We start from the raw sequence: 25,172 nt of genomic DNA, 5'->3' as shown, positions 1-25,172 counted from the left end.
GGTAATGCAAACAAGTACTCCAATATTCTCTCAGTTTCTCTGCACACATATGTCACAGTCATGATGCAGCCTACGTGCCTGGGGTAGGATCAGGGCATGTCCTGCAGAGGCCTGCAGTTATGAGCATAGCAGCCTCCCAAATGGCGGTGTCAGCCCAAATGTCAATGAGTTAAAATGGAATCCAGCAGCTCCTCAGTGGCACTGGTCACTGGTCAAGTGCTGGTCACCATGTGTGGCCAAGACCACCAGTACAGCCAAGCTTGGGGTTGTCCCAGCATTATGAGGGGGCCCTGGACACACCATCAGGATAGCAACTCATGTCATCAGCTTCGCCCATCACTTTGTTAATGCATTTGTTTTTCCTATGTTAGAGACTTTTCTCACTTACCAAGCCTTACGATTGCCCCAGCCAGATCACACACAATGACAATGATATTATGTGGTTCTGTGATACTGTTTTTGGAGTGGAGAAAAGAATCATGGCTAAGCCTCTCAACAGATTGTCTTAGTGGTTCATGGCTCAGTGCCTGCTGGCAAGGACTAGAAGCATTTTAAGCCCCACAGCAGTGGCAGACTCTACTAGAGTGATTAAGAAGAAGAGAGCAGGAAACTGTTTCTAAATGTGGGAAGGGACAGAGAGCTTGGCAGTGGCTGAGGGCAGCACCTCAGGCTGGTGGCTCCAAAGCCACAGCCTCAGAGAGCGCTGCTCCCTGTCCGAGCTCCACCATGGAGTGGCCAAGACCCAGCACAGCTACCTCACAGCAGGTACTGGGTGTTGGAGGTTCAGTGGCCCCTCCACTCCTCCTGGGGAAACCCCAGCCCTGGAGATTGTTTTCTCCTTTGGTTTAGCAACATTGGCTGGTCTGGTCAGCAACTTAAATGCTACAGACCCACGTGGTTAGGATGCAAATATGAGTGGACACTGTCAGTGACCGCTATTCTGTTTAAATATTCAGAAAAAGAAAACACAAGGAGTCACATATGGTCTTTAGTCAAAAAAGGCTGAATGCCTTCATGGCCCTTCTCAATTTCCTAGGCAAATACACTTGGTAAAGCAGTCCTACAGGCAAATCTGACCCCCATTCTGGCTAATGGAACCTTAGTGACATGATTTCGTGCTCAGGACCACATCCTGGCAATAGCAGAAGACTCTGGCTATCACTGCCCGAAGAGGCACCCCAGATCCCCCCGGTGTGGGAGACTGCAGCCTCGACACCAGTGAGGCCTGAGTGCAGGTTCTGTCTGCCAGTCACCTCCGTGCTTCTCTGAAAGCCATATGACAGCTGGGTCCTGTGAGGCACAGTCCTCGGGTGAGGCTCTGTCCATGGTCAGCACGTAGCCATGGGAACTGGCTTGCACACAGATGCTCCCTGTTGCCCACATCACTACAATCAGTTATGACTGCTGTCTGTCTGAGGGTCAGGCGGGGCCTCGAGATCACACCTGGTGATTCTGTAGAGCCAAACCAACTGCACAGTCAGGTTCTTCAGGAAGGGTGGGGCATGGATAGGTGGTTCTTAAGCATAGTCCCCCCCACTCCGCATCAGGCTGCAGTGACTCTCCTAGAGAGAGTTCAGGGAGAGAGTCCCGGGGTTTTCTTTCAAGTGGTCTGTTGTGACCCCACAGGTATAACTTTAATGCAAATTTCCCCCTCTTTCTCAGCTTGGGCCATCCTCGCTAATGCACAGTGACTCATGAGAGCTTTCTTTCTGCCAGGCCAGTCACCTGAGTGTCCGACTTGGAGATATCCTGCAGGACCATAGGTCCCCACTCCTGCCTGGAGAGCTCCCCCCGGAGCAGGCCTTCCCAACAGAGATCAAGAAATCGGAGGAATCTGTGGCCTCCTTGTCTTCAGAGGAAGAAGATGTTGGGGTAGAGAACGTGAAGAGCCAAACATACTCCAAAGACCTATCAGAGAATCTGAAGGCAGAACCCAGGGTCGCTGGGCTTGGGAGACTCCAGAACTGGGATCCAGAGGCACCTCAGGAGGCTCAGAGCCCCCAGACAGGACAGTGGGGCCCGCTAGGTGAAGGCCTGCAGTTGGAAGCCAGGCCTTCTGAGGTCGAGGAGCCTGGCTACATCGTGACAGGCAGCGAGTAAGTATAGGGCTCTCATCTCCTGGTGCTCCAGGATGCTACTGGGAGGGCGCCCCGTAGAGACTGGAGATGATCTTATTTTAAATGTCTGCTGTGTCCAAAATCTCAGGCATGGGCAGCAGCCAGGTGCTTCGGACCCCGGTGCCGACAGCTCTACAATGGTGTTCAGAGTACAGTGAACCAAACCAGAGCTTCACAGCCCTTTCTGGTTCCCTGGTTCTGGCCCAAAACTGCCGCACAAGAACCTTTGGGACTGGGCAAAGGCTGGGCACTGGTGTAACTCGTGGCAGGTGCCCGGAGAGCTAAGATTGGTGCCAGCTCCTTGCTGATTGAAACTGCTGAAGCCGTGGGGTATGGTGGAACACACCTACAATCCTATCACTCTGGGAGGCTGGGGAGGGAGGATCTCAAATTCAAACCCAGTCCAGGGAATTTAGCGATTTAAAGAAGTCCTCTCTCAAATAAGCAATTAAAATAGGGCTAGGGATGTTGCTCAATGTCAAGGTTTTGGGTTCAATCCCCAGAACCAGGGGGAAAAAAACCCCTCCAAATCTTTGTCTGTTTCACTCCCATGACCCAAATAGCAGGGCCCGAGTGGCGTTTCAGAGGGCAGTGCACCCCACCGAAACGTGGTGCTCTTCCTCTCATCTCAGCCTATGCTCGAGAAGGAGGGCTGGGTGCAGCGAGTGTGATCACAGAAGCTGGCCAGCTCCACTTCCTTGGTTCCCTGCTGGTGAGCTGATGCCTAGTGCTGTGTCTGAGAGTCTGGTCATCCACAAGTGGTGTCCTGAGGGTGTGTGCGTGTAAGTGTGCACATGTGCACTTGTGTGTATGGAACTTGCGTGAGCCTGCTCAGCTGTATCTCTGTAGGAAGAAAACTGTTGTATTTCAGCTGTCACCTATGGCGGCTCAGACTCTGGCTCAGGGCTTGGCCCTGGAAGACCCGCTGTGCATGGTACCATGCTCATCCGAGAGGGACGCATGTCACTCTGAGGCTGAGGGAGTTTGACTTCTTTTTTTAACAATCAGATTTCACTGGTACATAATGATCACATTCATCATAGAAAATTTGTACATGTACATGATGTAACTTGATTCTTTTTTATCTTTTTAATTTTTTTTTGATACCAGGGATCAAACTCACAACTTTGCACTTGCCAGGCAGGTGCTTGTGCCACTGAGCTAAACCCCCAGGCCCTAACTTGATTCTTTTCTCCTCCATTTCTCTACCCTCCATTCAGCCCTCCTCCTCTTCCCATTTGAACATTGTCTTTCTATTTTGCAATACCTATTATACATTTTAGTCCTTACTTACACTCAGCAGAGAGACTTTTATAGGTGAGCTCAAACCTTAGATGGTCACCAAAACCAAATTGGAATTTCAGACTGGTTTCAGGCCAGTGGCCACGTGATTTTAAATGATGGTTGGCAGACACAAGGCTGGCTTTCCCAGGAATGCCTTCTAACCCCATTTCCTGAGGATTCTCTCTTACTAGCCTAGAAGAGGACTCACACATTGCTGTCTTTGTCCCTGTCTCTGCTCACACTCTGTCCGAGTGAGACAGAAGCCCCAGGGGTAGAGGTCCTCCCTGTCCTGTGTAGAGAGGGCACACACACGGGATCACTGTTGCTCTAGTCCTAAGGAGCTGGGCTGTTCCTGGAGAAAGAGGGGAAGAGGGAGAGAAGAACCAGGGCTGCTCCCCAGAGATGGGCACAGGCAGGACAAGGGGAGCACAGCCTGCAGAAGTTCAGGGCACGCACATGTGGAGTTCACGGGTCTCCACATGGGACAGCTGCTGATTTTGGAGGCTGTATTCTTAATAGATGGTGTGTGTGGCCTACAAGCAGGCATGGGTACATGGCGGATGATGCATGTTTATATGGTGATTGCTTATACAGGTGTGCCTGTATGTGTGCAAGAAGTATCTCTGTGGTGTGCATGTGGTGTGTCTATGTGTATTATATGTGTTATATCTATGTGTAGTGTGTGTGATGTCTGTTTTGTTTGCACACATGTATGTGTATATGTGTGTAGTGTGTCTATTTGTGTACACACATGTGTGCATATGTAAATGTGAGTGAGATGAGGTTACCTGTGGGTCCTGGGTGCTGGGTGGCAGCTGTGATGTCAGAGCTTGCAGTACCCACACTGGGCATTCATGTCCAGTCTGACTGCAGAGTGTAGTCCAGGAGATCCCATCAATGTATGGGGCCTGAGGCTACCTATTTTCCCTGAGGCTGCCCTTCTGTTGGAGCTCTCTTGGAAGAGTCACTCCTTGGGCCCTTGCACTGCAGCCCAGCCTGGGGCTGTCCTCAGCTCAGTGCCCCCAAACCTGCCCTATCCCCATCCACAGCACACTGACCACCATCCTGGGCATCTTCAGAGCCTGGTCATGGGCTTGGTGCTGAGGGCTTCTCTCTGAGGGCCTCCTGGTCTTGAGAGGTGGAGCAGCAACAATGCACAGAGCCCCTCTGTGGTCATCAAGGCCCCCCAGGTGGCAGTAAGTGGGCCTGGAGCCCAGGCTTAGGAGCTGTCCAGGGAAGAGCCCTTCACAGACATCTGGAGGACTGGAAGGAAGCTATGGTGGGATCACCTCACACAGCGGCTACCTGACTTAGCATGCAGGTACAAACCAGCCTCATGTGCACTCAGGATCATGGTCCCTTGAGGCCGCATTCTGTAAAAACAGCCACTTAGATTTTTATTAAACTCTCTGCATTTTTTTAAAGTTAGAGAAATGAATGAGCTTATGGTCATCTTGGTGTTGAGAAACTGAGTTGTTAGACTGTGGAGTTCCGCACCTACTGTAGGAGCTGGTGGTTGTTCATTGCTCACAAGAGCTGTGGCAATGCTGTCAGTCTCCGGGGAACTGGCTCTGGGCACAGGTGGTCACGGGCTCTTCCCTGATGCTCTGAGGAGGAAGTGGAGGAAGCAGATGCAGGCAGTGGCTGCCCCTTCTGAGCGCCTTCTTCCACACTGCTTACCACAGGAGGATGCCCACGGGTTAGCCAGCTGGGATGGCAGGTGGGAGGGCTGGGATAAGGAGTGGATCCCAAGGAAACCTCATTTCATCCATTGGTTTCTGATAACATCTCATCTGGAGTTTATCTCCAAGTTGAGTGCATCTTCATTGTGGTTCTTTAACTCTTAGTGAAATTTCAGATACATTGTAAACTGTCTGCAACTGAGCAAGTAACATGGCAGACTCATGGAGCTTCGGCTCCTGAACACAGACGTGAAGCAGGTCAGTGGGAGCGGTGCCCACAGCCTGCAACTCTCAGCCTGATCTCAGGAAATAGGTGATAGCATTGATGTACGAGGAACTGCAGAGATGCATGATGGAGAGATTGTAGGTGCAGACTCATCCTTGTGCAGGAAGAACCTGCAAGAGAGTCCACAGGCACAAGTTGCCCCTGCTCCCACTTGCCCTGAGTGCCAGCCTCCTGTGAGCTGAATGGCTGGCTGGGTCTCTCTTGGAAGTTTGCTGCTACAAGGATCCTGGACAAGGAGGGCAATTTCTCCAGTTCAGTCTCTCTTCTTTAGAATGAGAGTAGCTAGGCATGGTGCTGCTCACCTGTGGTCCCAACCACTGGAGAGAGAGGTGGAGCAACACTTGGCAAAGGATCCCTGGAGTCAGGGCCACCCAGGACAACATAGTGAGATGCCATGTCTGAAAATAAATAAAAATAAATAAACACCTCAGCGCTAGTGCTTTCCATGCAGGTGTTGAGTGTCATGGGGAGAAGCCCTGGGGCATCTGAGCACATAGCCAGCCCAAGGGAGCCTTCCAGCAGTTCTCTGCTCCTGGTACTTCTGACCCGTACTTTTTGCTCCGTGGTCTCTGCACCCACGGTGCTCTCCACACATCTTTCTCACTACTTGTGCGGCTGGGTTTGCATTCCAGGTGCCAGGTGGATGTCCACCCTGCAGGCTTGGTGTTGCATGGGCGTCATGGGGAGGAGGGTGTCCTCTCCCACTGTGAGCTTCCCAGTGAATGGATTGTTACAGATGCTTTAAATTCTTAGTAGATCCTGGAAGTACCTTATTCAAAAATGTTGAACAGGAGCTTTGAAATATCTCAGCACACTTTCCTCCTCAGAAGTTAAATGCAGTAGAGAGCAGATACATCTTTCACTCTGAGACTCTTGGTTGCTTACTGTCCAGTGCAGTGCGAGGTCCTCAACCCTCACAGCTCATATCCTGGTCCAGGAGAGCATGGCACCTGTTTCCAGGGATAGCATCATGTTCAGGGGCTGGGTGACAGCTGTCACAAACAGACAGATGGGTCTGTGTATGCTGAGTCCTCCCATTGATTTCTGAGGTAAACCTTGCTTCCTACCAAAGCTCAGACGGTGGCAGAACAGATAACAGCACCCACTAAAAATGAAGAGCACACCAGGTGCCACATCATAAACTCGAAGTACCTGCTGTTCCTCCTGCTGGCGCCCATGACAAGTAGCCATGGAGAGACTGGAAAGGACTCATTGTCCCACTGCATGGTTGGGGCAGTTGGATACCCTGTCTGTGCATAGGAGGCCAGGAAATACTTCTGACTGTAAATGCCATGGTAACCCTTGAGGCCATTTTAACTCATCTTGCTGCGGTGATGTTTAGATCCTGTGTGGGGCCCAAAGAGTCCTGGGGCCACTGCAGGTGGGTTCACAATGATGCCACGCTCCACTTGGTCCTACTGTCCTCTGGCGGAAAACTACTGGGAATGGATTGGTAACCTGAGGTGTTTGTGTATCTGGGAGTGTCCTGGTGCACATGGAGGGGTGTGTGTGTGTGTGTGTGTGTGTGTGTGTGTGTGTGTGTGTGTGCCTAGGAATGTCTTGGTGCACATGGAGGTGTGTGTGTGCTCCTAGGAGTGCCTTGGTGCACATGGAGGTGTGTGTGTGCTCCTGGGAGTGTTTTGGTGCACATGAGGTGTGTGTATGCTCCTAGGAGGGTCTTGGTGCACATGGAGGTGTGTGTTTGTGTTCCTAAGAGAGTCTTGGTGTACATGGAGGTGTGTGTGTGTGTGTGTGTGCCTAGGAATGTCTTGGTGAATATGGAAGTGAGTATGGGTACCTAGGAATGTCTTGGTGCACATGGAGGTGTGTGTGTGTGCCTAGGAATGTCTTGGCGCACTTGGAGGTGTGTATGTGCTCCTGGGAGTGTCTTGGTGCACATGGAGGTGTGTGTGTGCTCCTGGCAGTGTCTTGGTGCAGATGGAGGTGTTTGTGTACTCCTGGGAGTGCTTGGTATACATGGAATTATGTGTGCACTCCTGGTAGTGTTCTAGCACATGTGCAGGTGTGTGTGCACCTTGGAGAGTCTTGGTGCACATAGTGGAGGTGTGTGTGCTCTCCTGAGAGTATCTTGGTGCACGTGAAATTATGTGTGTGTGCCTGGGAGTGTCTTTGTGCACATGGAGGTGTGTGTGTACTCTTTTACATGTGCCTTATAGTGTTTTGGTGCTTATGAGGTATCTGAAGCTTAGAAGCAGATGTCTCCTGGGACTCTGGAGACATGCACACATGCACTCATGCCCACCCAGCTCCTTTTCCTGATAAGTTTTCTGTTTGTAGAGGGAAACAGCATTAAAATACATGAAATCACTGAGTCCTTTCAGAATGAGTGATCAGCCTAGTGATTCTGTCAGTGTCTGGAGGGATTTTAGGAAAAAGTATCCTGAGAGGCCCAGCTGGCTGGATTAAGAACACAATCCATTTTGGGTTTAGGAAGGAGCAGGGCACTGAAGCAGAGGGAAACCCGTGGACCTGGATCTGGGAACAGAAGTGGACCGGGGTCTGTGTGGGCAGCTGAGGAGCTGGGCCACTGCACTCAAGGGGTCACTGAAGAAGGGGAGTGAGGGCCGCTGCGATGACCCCTATGTGCAGGTCCAAGAATGACATTGCTTTGCAGATGACAAAGTTCCTGTAGTTTGAGGGCACGAGGATAGATGCGCACTTTAATGCGTGGTTTACTGCCTCTGGAGGGATATGCATGGGCAAGGCTTTCTTGGTGCACATGGGTTAATGTCCCCACACCTGGGAATATCTTGTATATGTGGAAGTGTGTGCACTCCTGAGGAGTGTATTAGTGCACACAAGGAATGTGCATACCTAGGGAGTATTCTAGGCCACTCTGCAGCCACTAGTAGCCTCGATAACCTTGGCATGTGGGTGGATTTCCTCCCTGTGTCCTCACAGTGTCCCCCACTGCACATACCCATGTTTCCCTTTGACAAGGACAGTGGTGATGACTATAGACTCAGGGCCCTGTAATGACATCACCTTGATTGAGTAAACCCCGTGACGTGTTTCCAGAGATGTTCACATTTTCTGGGGTTAGGATTTTCAACAGGTGAGTTTCTGGGTGGCAGCTCAACCCCAAGGGCAGGACTTGTCTCGCTGTTAGCATCTGTGTCTCCTCTTCGCCACACCAGCACACATCCTGTGAAGGGCAGCCTAGCCTCTCCTGCCCAAGGCTGTTCTCCTTCCTTGGTGTTTGCTGAGTGGTGAGGAAGGCATGCTCAAAGAGCTCTCAGCTTTACTGTCATGATAATGTAAATTAGCACTTCTGTGATGCAGCGCTGATGGGACCTCACAGGCACTGAGGTTTGTGAGCAGCAGAACACTGGGATCAGGATTGCTAAGCAGAGCTCTGAGTTACTGCTCACCTCTGTCCCTGTGGTGAGGCCTTGCTGGGCAGTCACGCTCACAGCATCTGCCTGGGACAGCTGTGCCCCTCTGACAGGGTGCTGCCAGTGGGTGTGCCCACCTCATCCCACCATTAATACTTGCATGAGTGACATGTAAGCACCCATCTCCTGGACTGTGCTTCACTCTACAAAGGAATCTATTATGCAAGTAGCTGTTTCCTTCTCGTGTGTGACGTGGCCCAGTGACCCAACTCCCAGCTCCTTCTGCTCCCTCAGTTCCCTGGTCCCACTGCTTAGTGATGCTGCCCCTCCTCTCTCCACAGCCTCCTGAGCCCAGAGAAAGGGAAGCAGCTGATGAGTGATGTCGCCCACCTCCTGCAGGTGCCACCCAGCATCTTTGAAGACATTGAGTGAGTGCCGCGGGGTGTGGGCCTGTCCTCTCAGAGATCAGCCTGCGGGTGGTGAGCGGTGCAGCAGAGCCTTGTTAATCAAGCCCAAGTGGAGCTGGGCAGGGAAGAGGGGAGAGGACCTGACCTTGTGGTGGCTCTGGGAGTTGTGTGAATACAGTGGGAGCTAGTTCGATGATGAGAGTCCTGACCTCCTGGATGTGGTACACTGGCCTCACCTGGGCGCCTGGGCAGCCAGCGCCCACTCCACTGCCAACAAGGAGGGCCCTGTTGCCCTGCCAGGAATGCTCGGCCAGCACTCACCAGTGTCTGCAACACACAGCGCCCTCTTGTTACCTCTAGGAGACATGTCAGGGCATTGCCTCTCCGTTCCTGGAGCAAATAGCACTCCAGGAGTCGTGTGTGCCTGTGACTAGCATAGGCTGGCAGGCAGGAGGGGTATACTCTGCATATAGACAGTGGGAAAGCAAGCAGACGTCAGGATTCGAGAGCGGAGCAGCAGGCACAGTGCCCGTCCCCCATCCCTCATGCTGAGCCTGGCATGGGGCCTGACACAGCCCTCCGCCAGTTGCACAGCCCCAACCCTTGGGCTCTTTGGTTGAGGCCCAACTTCGAGCTCAGGCACCCTGGCCTCTCTGAGAAGTGGGCCTAAAGTGAGCCAGCCAAACCCACCCTGAGTGTCACAGGTCTGGCATGTTCCCTGTTGGATCAGGGACCCTTCCTCAGGGAAGTGAGCGCCATCCACCTGTGGCCGCAGAGTCTGACAACCACAAGTCCTAGCTGGTACCCTCCCCTCTGCAGTGCCCTCCTCCTGCCCAGCTCTGCCCTATACTTATCCTCCTCATCTACTGAGGAGGAGTCCTCACTGTTCCCAGAGCCTCCTCCAAAGCTCCCAGGCCTGGCCCTATGGACTCTGTGCCACCCTGGGCATCATGTGCTTGGGCACATGCGTGTGCATGCATTTGCATGTGTACAGTGGCAGTTCAGCCATCTGGGCACTCTAGCTGTACCCACATACCCCAACAATCCTGAACACCCCTCCATGCCAGTGGACATGCACTTCTCGGTCCTGCTGAGGCCCCCCTGCTCCCAAGGGCCTGGGAGGGAAGGCTAAGGGAGCAAGGCACAGGGGACATGTGAACTGGTGCCGGCAGACATTGTTTGCATTTTTATGGAAGGACTAGTTATGCTTAATATGTTTTGTTAATGGTTATGTAGCTGTCAAATAAATTCCATTATTTCTTATTACATCATTAGAGACCATTAAAATGGCATTAGCATGCTGATGTAATTATGCCAGCAGACGCACAACGACCGCAGTTACGAGTTTACAATCTAGTCGAGCTGTCCCGGGTGGGCTGATGGATGCTGGGCTGCCTCCCACGGTCTGTGGTCAGGTGGGCAGCAGCAGGGTGAGCAGTGCCAGGGAAAGATGTCATCCAAAACCCAGAGCCGCAGGGACATGCCAGGCATCAATCTCCTTAGACGAGCCCAGCTCCTGGGTCAGCCCAGCGTGCTGGGGAGGCCAGCTTACCCTGTGATCCATCTTTACAGTTCTTGTTTGCTAGAAACAGCAGAGTTTCTCCTCTATGTGATTGATTTACTGGGCTGACGGCGACAGTGCTCTTGTTCTTAAGAGAGCTTTGAGGGCGCAGCGCTGGGAATCCTCCACCCTGGCACTTACATTCAGAGCTCTGGTGTGCACGGGGCTGGGGAGATGCCTGCATCCCACCAGCCCTGCCCACCCTTCTCCCTGCCTCACCCCTCACGCCACCCTCCAAGAGGGAGGTGGCAGTGGGTGCTGGAAGTTTCTGGAAATTACACTTTTGTCTGCTGGGAGAGTTGTGAAATACAACTATACTTGCCTCTCCACCTATGAATCTGGATGCAGGAAGCAGTAGGAGGCTACACTTCCAGCTTTCTCTGTGACCCCGCGATAAGGCCCTGGATTACTCCAAGGCCATGTGCTGATGGGTGCAGGATTGTGTGTGGGGGAGGTTTGTGAAGGCCTCTAATGGTCTGGTGACAGGAAGGGTAAATTGTGCTATGTCCATGACTTGGAACTGTCTGCACCCACGCACCTGTGGTTAAGGTCTGCTCAGCGAGGGCACTGAGAGGCACGAGGATGGGCGTGGCATTCCAGAGCCCTTCTTCCGGGAGGGGAGTGCTGTCCTCAGCATCCCATCTGTGCCGCAGATGCTGCAAGGGGGTGATCTAGTGCCAGAGACAGGGACACATGGTCCTTGGAATAAGGACAGTGACAGTAAAGATGTCAGACTGCCATCTTCAGACCAGAGATGAGCAGCGGGGCAGAGCCACTGTGTATTTGCAAATAATTCCAGAGAGGTAACTGACTCTTCCTGCCAGAGGTGTCCACGGCTCCCTGGGAGCCAGATCCGTTTTCTGGGTAGTAGTGCGAGCCTGTTACATGCTGGATGAGCCCCTCGATAGCCTGAGAAAGCCAGGCTAGAGTCAGTCACATACCGTCTAAGCCTCAGTTTCTCTCCTGCACAGTAGGGGGGAACCTGCGTGTGACCTGTTGTGGTCTGGGTCCCCACTCAGGAGCCTCTTGCAGGAGCACATATCTCTGTCACCCTCTCTAAATCCTCACCAATCTTTGTGAAGGACCTTGCAGATGGCTGATGTGGCTTGGTAGGACCCCTCATGGGGACCTGCTCAAGGATTTGGGATGCACCTGGCGTGGACTCATGGTACATGGTGGCTTTGTGCAGTGACACTCATTCTTGTCATTGTTAGGAAGAATGACTTTACTTCTCCTACCATGCATGTCTGTGCTAGAGCATCCTGGTCAGCTCTTTTTTCTTGGACTTTGGCTCTTTCCTAGGCCCAGCCTGAAACACTGGAAAATGGACTTTTGTAGAAGCCCAGGAATTAGCAGTTCCCAGGGAGGCCATGATTTCAGGTGATGATGATCCGTGAGAGCAAAGTATAAACTTCTTGGGCCACAGACTGGGCCAGCCCTGCTCGGTACAGTAACTTGGGGCTTGGAGCAAGGTCTCAAGGGCAAGGTAGGGTGTCCCACAGCTGAGGAAGGGAGCCCTGAATCACAGAGATCATGGCGGGACTGTGGAGGAGGTGCAGTGTGCCTGTGACGCAGCTGCTCAGCCCAGGAAGGCATGGCATCATCAGTCACCATGATTTTGGTTAAGCCTTGGGCTGCCAAAATTATCTTGAAATAAATGTCTTACTGAGTCTTTGTGTCCTCACACATTCAAATAGGAATTGACTGTCTCCTTCCCTCTCCCTTTATAAGCTCTTCTGGATATTTTGAAAAGTTATTGCCTAATGTTGAGAGGTAGGATTACCCAAGTGGGCAGAAATCACGATCAGGGAAAGTCTGCTTGAGGAGCATGTCTGCACTGTTTTGCCATCTATGAGACACTTCAGATATCATGGCCAGGGCCTGACCTCTGATCCATGTTCTAGAGGAAATGAGGCACACACAGGGCATCTGTGGCAGCCCCCACTTCCCACTGGCTTTCTGTGAGCACTTTAGACTGACCCACTACTGAACAAGGGATGGCCCCTTGCACCCATACATCCGTCTATCATTCTTTATCTGTCTATCATTCATCATCCATCTGTCCGTCTATCATTCATCATCCACTCATGCACCCACCCACCCACACATCCACATATATTATGAACTGCACCCAAAATTCAGGTATCAAACAGAAACAGCATAGGTCAGTCTACCAGACAAAAGGGAATAAGCTAGCAAACAAGTTTTAAGGAAAATAGCCTATCAGAAGTTCACCTTGTTTCTAAACAACATTGAAGGAAGTTTATTCATTAAAAAGAGCAGCATTTACATTTACGTTAGTTGTAAGGCAATTAAACAATTAAGCTTACAATTATCCATTATTGCCAAATATATATTTGCTATCTTCTTTCTAATCTACAAAGCTCAAGAGAATTAGTGCCAGAGTGCATGCCTGTCATCCTCACACTCTGGGAGGCTGATGCAAGAGGATCACAAGTTTGAGCCCAGCCTGGGCAACGTCGAAACAGTGAGACCCTATCTCAAGATTAAATAAATAAAACATTGGGGGATGTAGAGCAGTGTGAGGTCCTAACTTCAATCCCCAGTTTAAAAAGGCCGACTTGATACAGTAGTCGTGTGTGTAAATCACTCATTACACAATGTGATGACTCCAGGATGAACCATGCTAAGTGAGAGCTTTGCTGCCCTGCAGGGCTCTGCAGGCTCCTGTGTTCTGCGAATGTCTTAAATAAGAGGCTGACACCCAGGTGTACTGGTCCGCCCTACACCCTCATGGACCTGTAGTCAGAGTGTGGGCTGAGTTCAGCACCCCAGGCTCCTGTGAGTCAGGCTATGAATGCCACAATCAGAAGACCCAAGACCTGCCACCTTTGAAAAGACTCCAAGACCATGTGCTGATGTTATGATGGCAGGACATTGTATACATTTTAAATTAGTTTAATGATAAAGTAGGCAATATCGGTTTCTAAGCAGCCCTTGGTTAAGTGGAGTTCTTATGCCAACATTCGGGTTAATGCTGGGCTGACTTATTTATTTTGCTTTGTCTCAACTGATAGCAGGGGAAGTTTCTAGAAAATGTGCAATACAATAGTGTTAAAATCCTAGAAGTTATTTCCATTCTTTGTTAATGTGACCCATGACATTAAAAAGAAAACAAGTGATTATCGATGTGGTAAAGTGTCAAGTGTCACCACTGAGTGACGAAGAGCTTGGGACAACTGGACTCGAGTTTACAGGGAAGTAACTGCAGCTGGGGCTGCAGGGATGGAGCAGGCTCTTATTCCAGGTGGACAGGTGCTCATAGGTTTGCGGAGGCTGCTAAAGGTAGCCTTAAATCAGGGATTTGGTAGACTCTCAGGGACATAGCTTTTCCTGCTGTGTCCAGCCTGACATGGAGTGGAACCGTCATGGTAATGCTGAGCTTTGTTTCCCTGATATATCTGTTCCACCTTGGAGCTGGGTAAAAGTGCGCTGGAAGCCTCACAAGCCCCTGGGCTACATGAAGACCCTTTCATTCCAGGGCGTAGAGGACGTGAGTCTGGGTTTGTGAGATCCTCGTGCATTTCTTCCATATCAGCAGCAGTCGCTTCTCACAACTGAAAATGGCCTCCAGTAATGCAGTGGCCCTGCAGGAACCACGACTCAAAACTGCCTGTGTGTCCCCACCAAGAGCACTCTCCTGAGGGATAGGACTGGTGTGACTGGACCTCCCAGGAGCCCCAGGAGGTCGTCCCCACAGGGATTAGGACCTACATCCCCCAGGCAGAGGACCAGAGAAGAGAAGGATGATCATGTCCGTCCCTCATGTTAACTAGGCCACTAACAGTGTTGCAGTCTGTAGAGTGGTGTGTGCTAAGCAGGGTCTCCATCCAGAAAGCTGGTGTCAGAGTTCCCAGGCCATCAGTCACCTGACTGCTGGGGCACAGCAGGAGCTTCCAGTTAGAGGGAATCCTTAGAGAGAGGTGGCAAGCCTTTGGCAGGATTACTGCAGCAGTCTGTCCGTAACACTGAAAGCTCTGAAAGGGTCACCATCACTGTGCTCAGGTGTGCCAGCACCCATCAGTCACCCAGACACCCTCCAAGAGGAGCCTTCTTAGCCTCATTTGCGTAGTTAAGGACTATGGTGGGCCAAAATCACCCACAAGGAGCAGTCACACAAGCCTCCTAGAAGCAAGCACCCTTGTTTCCTACAATATTAACTTGTAACATGAAGAAAATAGCAAAATCAGTGACATACAGGGAAATGGCATAACACAGATGGCAAGAAATCATCCACACTCATCACTGAGGCTCTTATCTGGAAATTCATGGCAATTCTTTCAGTACTTTCACAGCTGTTTTGGACATGAGCAGAGTTCTAGAAGCCCCAGGCTGCCAACACGCACACTCACAGCTGCAGCTGACCTAGATACTGCCTTCCCTGTTCTGCTCACACTGTGAGCAAGGGTGGCTTCTAGAGTTGGTTTGATGCCATACTCTTTATGTTTTTTGTGCGTCTTGCTAGCAATTCACTGATCACCTGGCCCCAGTGCATACTGAAGTGCCACCTGGTCCATCTGCATGCTGGAGCCTGGGCTGCTGCAGAGGACATGCAGATGTCACAGGAGTATCCTGCAGGTGGGGCTTGCAGGCTGTAGCCTGTGAGTTTAGCATCAATCACTCTACAGAGTGCATTAGATTAGACCTCCCCAAGTGGAGACCCACACAGGACAAAGTTAGATATTGGCTAGTTGGTGAGAAAGTGTTGAGGTTGAGTGCTGAACACCATGCAGGCTTGGTGGTGTCCAAGATGAGGCTCATCGTCACGTTTCCAAGGGCACAGGAGTCCACTCTGTGTCCACAGAGGCTGCCGTAGAGGCATAGGAGCCCACGCTGTGAACATGGATGTTTGTGCTTAGTTAGGTAGAATGATTTTGCTTCCTTGAGAAGGCTGAGCCATGGTGGAGGCTGCATGAGGGGGTCCTGGAGCCAGAGCCCTGAGGCTGTCACAACTTTGGTGCACATAGCAGCAGCAGCAGCTCTCAGGGCTGGCGATGTCTCCAGGTGGATCTCACCTTCCTGCGCCTGCAGAGCTGTCCCTTGGTTATCAAGCCTTTCTGCTCCACTGGTCTTTCTCCCCTGAAGATTTGTCACCCTCACCTAACACCTGGAACCCTGCAGACCAGGAGAGGCACTGTCTGTCCTAGCCCCAAGGCAATGACAGCATCTAGCGTGGCGCCTCTCCTTCCTCAGCAAGTCTTCAGGAAGATGGCAAGATTTTTCTGAGACCTGAGGCCATGCACTCCTCAGTGAGGCCCTTACAGAGCACTTCTGAGCCAGCAGAGTTTCTGGGCCCAATGGTGCCAATATCTCTGTGTCCCACAATACTTCGGAGGACCTAAAAATCTCCTGAGCTCCAATCCCAACCAGTGGCTACTTACTGAGACCTCATAGTGGATCATCTCCCTTAAGGATTTACTTTCTCAGTCCCAGGTAAAAAGCGGAACCTTTGTGGATGTCCACCCTCACACACAAAGGTGTCAAACACCTGCAGCCTAAAGGCATTCCAGGTGCTGGCTGGGCAGGAGGCACAGTGCCTGCTATTCACCTCACCTTCTCTCCAGTGTGCCTCTGGCTACAGAGACACATTTTGAAGATGCCTTAGTAACCTGTTCCTGATATGCTTAACATCACTGCACAGAACCTAGCCAGTGCCTCTCTGCAGAATCGGGCTTCAGCTTCTCTCCTGGACTCCCTGAGATGCTCAGAGGCTTCTGGGGAAGTGAGGTGGTCTCTCTGCCTATTGCCTCCTACAGAGGCCTGGGGAGATGAGAAGCCCCCAGTACTTGGTCCTCAGGATGGCTGGGGCATAGAATCCCACTGGGCTCCCAGCTCCAGGCCCAGCCAGCCCTGTGACATAGTATCAAATCTCCAGGGCTCTGGACTGTAGTAGCTAATGAGGATGGGCTAACGAGTATCGTGCCAGAGCCACCTCATATTCAGAACCAGCTCTGGGCCCAGATGTGGAAAGCAGGGGGAAGGGAACAAAAACAATCAGACAGGAGATGATGTGAAGGACATGACCACACTGGGATGGATGACCTCCTTCCTGACATGATGCCCACCCCTGGGAAGATGTGAGCCCACTGGCCTCCTGCCCCATGGTGAGGACTGAGAGAGACCCCCCCAAGTTACTGCAGCGGAAGAGCTGAACAAGGAAGCAACTCATGTCTGCTGTGGGTAGCACAGATTGGATGGAATGTGGCTTGTGACAGAGAAGGACACTGAGTGCAATGGTGTTCCTGGTGTGCCAGCAACCCTGGGGAGCCCTCTGGATGCAGCTTGGCCTAAGTGCCCAGTAGGCACCATCTTCTACTTCTCAGAGGAGGGTTCTAGGGTGGATCCTGGGCATGAGTGATGTTGGACTTCCAGGCAGACTCTATAGTGACGGAGATGAGTCGTATTGCCTGCGATGGTGAGATCCTCTCGGGCAGAGGCTTATGCCTGATGGGCTGCCGCAAAAGTGAACCTGAGCCCCCAGAGCAGGACATGAAAGACTCACAGGCAGAGAAAATAGTGGAGCCCATAAACTCTGCAAAGCTTGAAGGAGATGCAGACTGGCAGCCGTGGATGACCCAGTGTCAAGGGCAGGGGGGAGGTGGGCAGGAAGGGTTTCAGTCGGGCTCCTACACTTTGGTGGGGACTAGGGTGGGGTGCGGAGGAACTTTGGGCTCTGTGGACCCTGGTGGGCACTGTGGGAGCTTTAGGAAGTCAGAGATTTCTTCCTGCCTTTCCATCCCAGTGGCTGCTTTCCCACTTTTCCTCATGTGGGTTGGAAGTGTTTGAGGGTCATTCTGAGGATGGTCACAGTGGAGATGGCTCCAGCTTCCAAAGTCAGATTGGACTCCCTGTCTGGCCAGCCTGGTATGCGCCCAGCATGCGGCCCCTCAGGCACACGGGACTCAGATGAGTCATTTCTCAAAATCATGTTGGATGTGGTGTCCACAAAAGCTCAGGCGATTCTGGTAATTCTTGTCAAACTATTCCCTGCCAGGTACTTTTACACAGAGCACTGGTGATTTTGTAAATGGCTCCTTTCATGAGCAGTTGAAAACCTTGTGTCCCTCCTGCTCTAGCACTTGATGCCCCTTTGGGAGCCTGGACAAAGCCTGGGTCCATATGGTGCTTCTGTTCCCTTGAGGGAATGTCTGCTTGCCCACCTGGTTCCTTGGGGAGTGCTGGGTCCTTTGGTGGATCTGAACACTTTTATAAAAGGATATACCACTGCAGGGGTGTTTTAGAAAAACAAATCTGATGACAGAATTGCTGGAGAGGGAAACAGAGTCACAGTTCACAGCTAAGCAGCCATGGGCTGGGCTGGAGGTCACACATCCAGCACACGGCACACTGGACGCGTGCTTTTACCTGTGGGGGTTTTCTGGGGAAGTCCCTGTGGTGTCTTGGTAATGATCTGTTACTGAATGTTCTCTTCTAGGGTCGTGGGGCCAGCAGTTACTTTCAAAGTGGGTGCCAATGCCCGAAATATGACAACTGCAGACGTTGTGAAGGCCACAGGTAAGGCTGTTTCTACACGCATGTGTGCATGGCCACACAGTCAAGGCAGAGATGTGGCCATCAGAGCCAGTGTCACCTGGGCACCATTATTTGGGTTTCTGCCATGAGTGACTCACCAACCTTCTGACAGCATTTGTGTTGCATTTGAGAAGTTTGGAGACATGAGAGTCGATATGCTCAGCACTCAGTGTGAATAGAGCTGTGTGGCTTGTCCTGAGGCTGTAGGGTTGCATATGCAGAGGTCCCTCTATGTTTCTGTCCCTGTAGACAGGGGCTGAATGCGAGTCGGGTAGTCTGAGTGACTGTGATCCTGACAGATCCCAAGTTCCTGGAGTTTCTGAGACCTGGGCCCTGGTGGAGCAGTAGTGGCATTGGTCATATGATCATGGAGTAGAAAATCACAAATCACTCACTAGCACCTTGAAGAGCAAACAGGGCAGAGGACATACCTTTTGCATTTCCCAATTACATTTTTGAGTGGAGGGAGCAATCTTGTAAAGCATGTTACACAACTTTCTAAGAAGATCAGGCCAGGAGAGGCTTAGCTCTGGTGCTCTAGGCTGACTTTGCAGGAGACACATGTGGTCATTTATGAGGCACCAGGCTGAGGGTGCTGCCCAAGTAGGACCAAACACAATTCTGTTTCAGTCAGCCCTCAATATGTAAGTGAAATATGGGAGTTATTCTTTACTGAAAGTTCCTGAAATGTGTTTTTTTTCCAATGACAAATGCAGCACAGTGTTCCAGCTGATATAAAGAGCTGCGTTCAAGTTCTCTGTACATATCTAAGGCCTCACTGCAAGAACATCTTATTGATGCACTTCCTTCATTGGTGGTGAACAACAAGCACGCAGGAGCTTCCATACCGCAATGGAGCAACCTGCCTGTTCCTCTGCCCTGGTTGCTGTTGGGTTTGCTCATAGTGTCTTTATGCCCTTAGCAGCACTCACTTGCTGAAGGTTGTGATTGAGGCACTGATAGCTTTTGATTAGAAGAAGGTCCTGCTGAGTGTGGTGAGGCATGCCTGTCATCCTAGCACTTGGGAGGTCAAAGCAAGAGGGTTATCATGAGTTTGGGGCCACCCTGGGCTACATAGCAAGACCTATCTCAAAAAACAAAGCAAACCAACAGAGAGAGAGAGAGAGAGAGAGAGAGGTCCTTTGCAAAGTTGTGCTACATCCGGAGGTCTGAGGGATATAGGGTGTGGAGAGCTGGGTGCCGGGCCTCCCTCCATCTCCGTGCCTCATTGGGAGGTGTTTGGACAAGCAGGGTAAAATGTCCTCGTGCAGCAGAGCAGCTTTCTGTGGCCCGGGAAGGGGGAACCCAGAGATGTCGTTCTGAACATGTGGCCCCCTGGAGGCAGGAACTAAGCCGTGAGCACTGCAGCCCCCTGTTCTCAGAGCTGCGGGGTGCACCTGTGCATGGTCGCCATCAGAAGTGGTGACGGACACGCACAAGACTGGCCATTGCCAGTCTGCGCGCAGAAACACACGCTTGGCTGTTCCACACTTGACAGTTCACCCCGGACTGGGAAGTGATTCGTCTGAAATTGGATTTGCTGGAATTTAAGGAGGCTGTGAGGGGAATAAAATGGAATGCGATGCAGTCTTCTTATCTTTTTTTTTTTTTTAAATCATGACAATATACTCACAGATAATATCCTTTCATTTATTTTATTGCTTTCAAGGGAAAATGAGTTTGATTATTTGAAATCTAGTTTCTGGGTCGTTTCAAATGTGTTCATGTCATGCACTAATGTGTTGTACCAAGGGGGAAATTACATATCAAATGGATGTTGAGTTTCATATCAACAACTCTCCGAATGCTCGATTTCCCAACTTACTCCATTGCGTTTATATTAACAGCGGTGGATGTGCAAGCCACAATGTTTCTTGCTTGTTGTACATGTGCGAAGTTGTTAACATCCATGCATAATTTATAAAAACACACACTCCTTTCAGATTTCAAGTAATGTCATACTATTATGAGTGTAGTGGATGCTGCATGGGGAAAAGATCATAAAGCATGAGTGTGAAAGCAAAAGAATCTTAGAGTCAGGCAACCAGCAGAAATGCCAAGAATAGTAGGCACTCTGTCCCTGTCTGCCAGAGGACACTGGTGCCGTGGAGCACGGCAACACCTCACCAAGTGGCAATCCCACGTGCAAAGTGGCAAGAAAGGAGTTCAAATCCCAAAAGGATTTCTTGTGGAGTCCAAGTTTAAAACACAGCACTGGCTTTTGCCGGAAGCACTACAAGCTGGAAAGGCAGTGGGGTCTCGCTACCTGAGCCAGCAGCACGCAAAACCTGTCAGGGCTTCTGCTGAATGACGGGGGAGGCCTGGACTGCCCAAAAAGCTGTGAGTGTTTGGTGCTGGGTGACACAACACCTGGAGCATCTTTTGTTATTAACGAAGGATCGGAAACCCTGGCAACAGAATTTAAAGAGCATTTACTTTGCAAATTTATACCGAATGGTAGGAAGCTTAATGGCACATTGCTGATGCCACCTCCAGCCCCATCAAGCACCATGTGAGTTTATGCTGAACAGTAAGGGCAGCTGGGTGTCACTGTGTGAATTCTTCCTCATCCTCGGTGATTCTTTCCTGGGAATTCTGCCTGATTTCTGAACTTGGCTGTGGACAGAAGGAATAAGCAGATATTAAGACAAGAAGGTCTCCTACACAGAGGAGCAGCTGCAGGGCTCACAGGCGTGGCTAACAGTGACTTTGGTCCTGTGGCCCACACCACTCAGTCACAGAGGCCAGAAGAGAAATCTTTCTTTCTTTCTCTAGACAACAAACACTTGAGGGTTATTCTTAAACAGCAAATTTCCCATTGAATTTTGCATTTCTTTTTAAAGAAAATGTAGCCAATCATCTTTTAGAAACAGATGCTTGTGGTTACTACCCTCCTTCTCCAGGAGCCACCACTGGATAACCCTTTGATCCCTGCCAGGAATGGCCTTGCATCCCCCGCACGTCCCAAGACCAGCCCCTTCCTAAAGACACACCACTCCTGGCTCTGCAGAGCTGGGCTTACAGTGTACAGTGCTTGTTTGGTGTGTGTTTGACTCCAGGAGCTGCCTGTCCCCAAGCATCTGTCCCTTCTGTCTGGTTTCAGTGGGGCCCACCTGACCTAAGCAATGGAAGTCCCTGAGAGCTGGCTTGTGGAGTTGCTTTACATTTCAGTAGCAGTCATCTCCTCTCTAGGGTCTGACAGCTTGGCACAGTGGATCTGGCTTCTCTGGCTCTCAGTCCATGCAGCTAAGCAACCCAGTGAGGTGAGCAAATCCTTAGTTTGTTTTTCCTGGGTGGTGTGGTGGTTCTTGCCATGCTCTCTAAGAGAAAAGAGGCCTCTTCCCTTTAGAGTTTCCTTCAAATGCTGGCCCAGCACTGGGCTCCGGCCAAGTCACCTGGATCCCACGGCTCTGTACACCCATGCTGAGAGTTTAGTTCACACTTGCCCAGCCCTGAGTGTTTGAAAGGAGAGTGAACTGAGCCCTGCCCTGAACTGCACTCGGGTGCAGCCCATCTTCACTGCTGATTGCAGTGTGTATCATTCTTCGTGGCTCTCATATGTTGCCTTCACAGACTGCCTTCAGAGACTCTTTGGACAGAGCATCATGCAGCTCTCTGGTAGCACAACCCAGAACACAGACTGCGCTTGGGGAACCCAGATCAGACAGGGCTGCAGGAAGGACAGGGAATGGAGGGCCAGGCATCTCCAGAGATGCTGACTTGGGAAGACTATATGACCAGAACAGGTCTCAGGGGGCTGCTGGTGAGGAGGAGCCCAACATGACAGGGCATGCAGGGACAGGCTCACCAGGATCCAGTCCACCAGGGCTTTGCAGCATGGGAATTCTGTTCAGTACCCATGAAGACTCAGGCTGCCATTGCTGTGGCTGGCAGAATCAGGAGGCTAGGACCAGAGCCTACACTGGTGTCTGTCTGGCATGGGTGGGTCTGTGAGTGGCATGGGTTCACCCTCTGTTCTCACATGGCCAGCTCACTGTGGGTCCTTACTGTGACTGTGTCAGCTGCTCCCTTGTGGAGGTGTGTGGCACCACTGACCACCATGTCTCCAAAACGTCTCCACTGCCATCCAGAGAAGGAGTAGCTGGAGAACATGGTGAGCCATGGCCATGGCAAGGCAGCTGTACTTTTGAATGGAAATGAGAGGCTTCCTTAGAAGAGCTCACAAGAAGTCGCTGGCCAAGAATATTTATGTTCACAGAAGTTAGCACAAAACCCCAGGGCCTGCACTCTCCTCTGAGACACAGAAGCAGAAGCCCTGGCCAGGACAGTTGGGCATGTATGCTGCTACAGAGACTGTGACAACTTTGCAAAGGGTCCACACCAAGGCTTCCCTGCCTCCAGCCTCAGCACTGTGTTTCAGGGCACCTGTCAGCCCTCCAGCTCAGAGCAGGCATGGGTTGGGATCCTGCAGAGACACTGACCCAAGTCCAGAAATGAGAGTGACAGCAAGGCCAGTGCTGGAAGCAGAGCATGTGCCTGGGCACCCGTCCACCTCTGAATGCCGAGCAGAGTCATGAATAATGGGAAGGAGAACCATGAGGGGCATAGAGTGGCAGAGGGAGAGGGAAGACGCCCACAGAGGGGCCCCAGGGAGCAACCAGAGGGTGGCAGCCAGGCTCCAGATGGGGCCCAGGACACTGAGATGCCCACATGGGAAGCAAACACAACTATTTTTTTTTCTGACTTCTGTATTATTTGGAAGCAGAGTTTACTTTCTTTCTTGAATGAATTGACAGATTATACATTTCAAAAACAAAGTATAGAAGAGTCCTCTCATCACTGTAAACATCTAAGGAATATGAAATGGGCTCTCAAAGGCATCCATGCAGTGATACACAGTGTGTTTCCCACAGAGGGGTTTCTGTGCATGAGCATTCTGCTTGTAATGTATGCCTTTTCATTTTCTGATGATGACAAAAGAAAATACAAAGACAGAGCTGCATCCCTCGTTGCTACTTAGAAGACTGTGAGGGGAATCCCAGGCTGGCTGACGACCCAGTGGTGCAGTACCCATGGGCAAAGAGGTGCCTGCTACTGAGAAAGTGGAATCTGCTGCCTGTCCTAGCACATGGCTGCCTGGGAGCTGGTTCCCGGCTGGAGATCCAGCCTGGGCACTTCACGTGACTCCACTTTGGTTTTCTCCTGACTTTATGTATGCAGTGAGACATAATCCTCAGGAAGAGCCAAGTGCTGTGGAAAAAATCAGAAGGGCCATGGAGTTGGGGGCAAGAGCCAGATATGGGCTCTAGGAGGTCTCGCTAGGGCAGACCCAAGATGGGATAGATCAGGAGACTTAGATGCAAAGAGGCCATGCTGCGGACCCTTTGGCTGGCACAGGGCGTGAAGAGGTAAAGGGGCAGGTCCTAAAGGTTTGGAGGGATCTCTTTTCTTGTGAGAGAAACCTGAGTGTATGACTAGAGTGACAGGCCTGGGTGCAGAGGAACCAAACTGGATGCCATATGGGGACTGGAGAGGCTCCAGGGTGGATGAGGACAAGACACTATGGAGTCTGCAGGGGTGCTCTTGGAGGACACCCGTCAGGGGGATCCTGCCCCCCAGGCAGGGGGGCCCTCAACCCCAATCAGGGAGAGCTTCCTCCCTGGTCGGTAGGACTCTGCTTCTTTATCTAGGGAACTCCTCCACAATCTGTGGGGGTCTCCTGCAGGGCAGAGCGACCCTGTCCCCACTCAGAGACAACCTGCTCATCAGTGGAGGGAGATCCTCGGTTGTCAGGATCATTATCTCTTCCACCTCCTGCCCCCTTATAGTAGTACTGGTCTTGCAGCTTTGACCCTTTGAGGGCCAGCTGGTTGCTGGCCGTCCTTGCCACATGCGAGTGACCTGTGAGCCTGGCTATGTGTGAGCAGTCAGAGCAGGTGAAAGCGACAGCCATTACTCCCAGCCACACAGCCAGGACACAGCTTGGTGTTGTAAAAACGTGGCCAGCATGGAGGTCAGCACCGTTGGCATCCAGGATCCATCCCAGGACCAGGCGGGCACTCAGGTGGCTACAACTCTGTAATCAGGAGTTACAAAAGCCAGTGCTCATCAGGCTATGACCGAATGTGAGTGAATGCAATGGAGTGGTTCCTTTGTCACCGTCTTCAGGCCACCTGCTAGACTGTGTGACCAGGGGTGGGAGAGGTTGGACTGGGGGAGCAAAGCACCAGGCTCTGTGTTGCTCAGCACTAGCTTGTGCTTGCATCCCCACACAAAGCATCTGCATGAGGCCCATGGACCTTGGCCCACTGTCTGACACTGTGCTTGGGTTCCCTAGCTATGTCTGCGCCAGAGCCCCCGGGTATGTCCTGAGTGCACTGCCACGGTCATGGTAATGTGGAAATCCCTCTATATGGGCAGAGAGGACCTGTGGATCCCAGGCTTCCCCCCTGGCTCTGGACGGCCACCTCTGAACATCTGCCCAGAGAATGCCACGTGTCCCATCCACCACAGTGCAGCTGGGGGCCTTCCTAAACCTCACAAGTCAGGAGACCATGACACCTGGCTCCATGGCTGGGATCTTGCCTGCTGTTTCACAGCAGCAAGGCTGCAAATACAGAAGGGTAGAAGAAGAGAAATTTGGGTCAGGACCTCTGTTCATAGCCCGCTGCTACTTTTCGTCTTGTGACTTTGACAACTCTTGTGCACCTTTCAGCTTCCTTGTCAGACAGGATGAGGAACGATCTCCACGAGGTTACTTTAGGACCAAATGAAACAGAAGAATTTGACATAAGAGGAAAAGTGAACGCTAAAGGACTAACACATTGTCAGTGTCATTTGGTGTTGTGTGTCTGGGCATTGCCCTGGTTGTACAGACCACAGATACTGTGCCAAGTCACACAGGAAGAGTGTGTTTGCCCAGGCGGTGGCGTCTCAGGAGTTAGGAGAGACTAATGCACTGGAG

At 51.4% G+C, this 25,172-nt stretch overlaps 1 protein-coding gene across 6 annotated transcripts in view; it reads left to right on the top strand.

The window, feature by feature from the left end:
- The window catches only part of Ptprn2 (protein tyrosine phosphatase receptor type N2), a 542,085-nt gene that overhangs the window by 230,704 nt on the left and 286,209 nt on the right, over positions 1-25,172 (top strand). For all 6 annotated transcript variants that reach the window (XM_063250851.1, XM_063250850.1, XM_063250852.1 and 3 more), the window contains 3 exons: positions 1,717-2,096; positions 9,067-9,153; positions 18,150-18,229. In XM_063250851.1, the coding sequence (XP_063106921.1) occupies positions 1,717-2,096; positions 9,067-9,153; positions 18,150-18,229 (547 nt within the window). The remainder of the gene's footprint in view (positions 1-1,716; positions 2,097-9,066; positions 9,154-18,149; positions 18,230-25,172) is intronic.

This window comes from Cavia porcellus, unplaced genomic scaffold, assembly GCF_034190915.1.
Source record: "Cavia porcellus strain 051 isolate PalLab524CR breed Dunkin Hartley unplaced genomic scaffold, mCavPor4.1 scaffold_6, whole genome shotgun sequence".
Lineage (NCBI taxonomy): Eukaryota > Metazoa > Chordata > Mammalia > Rodentia > Caviidae > Cavia > Cavia porcellus.
This window is presented reverse-complemented; position numbering and strand designations above follow the sequence as displayed.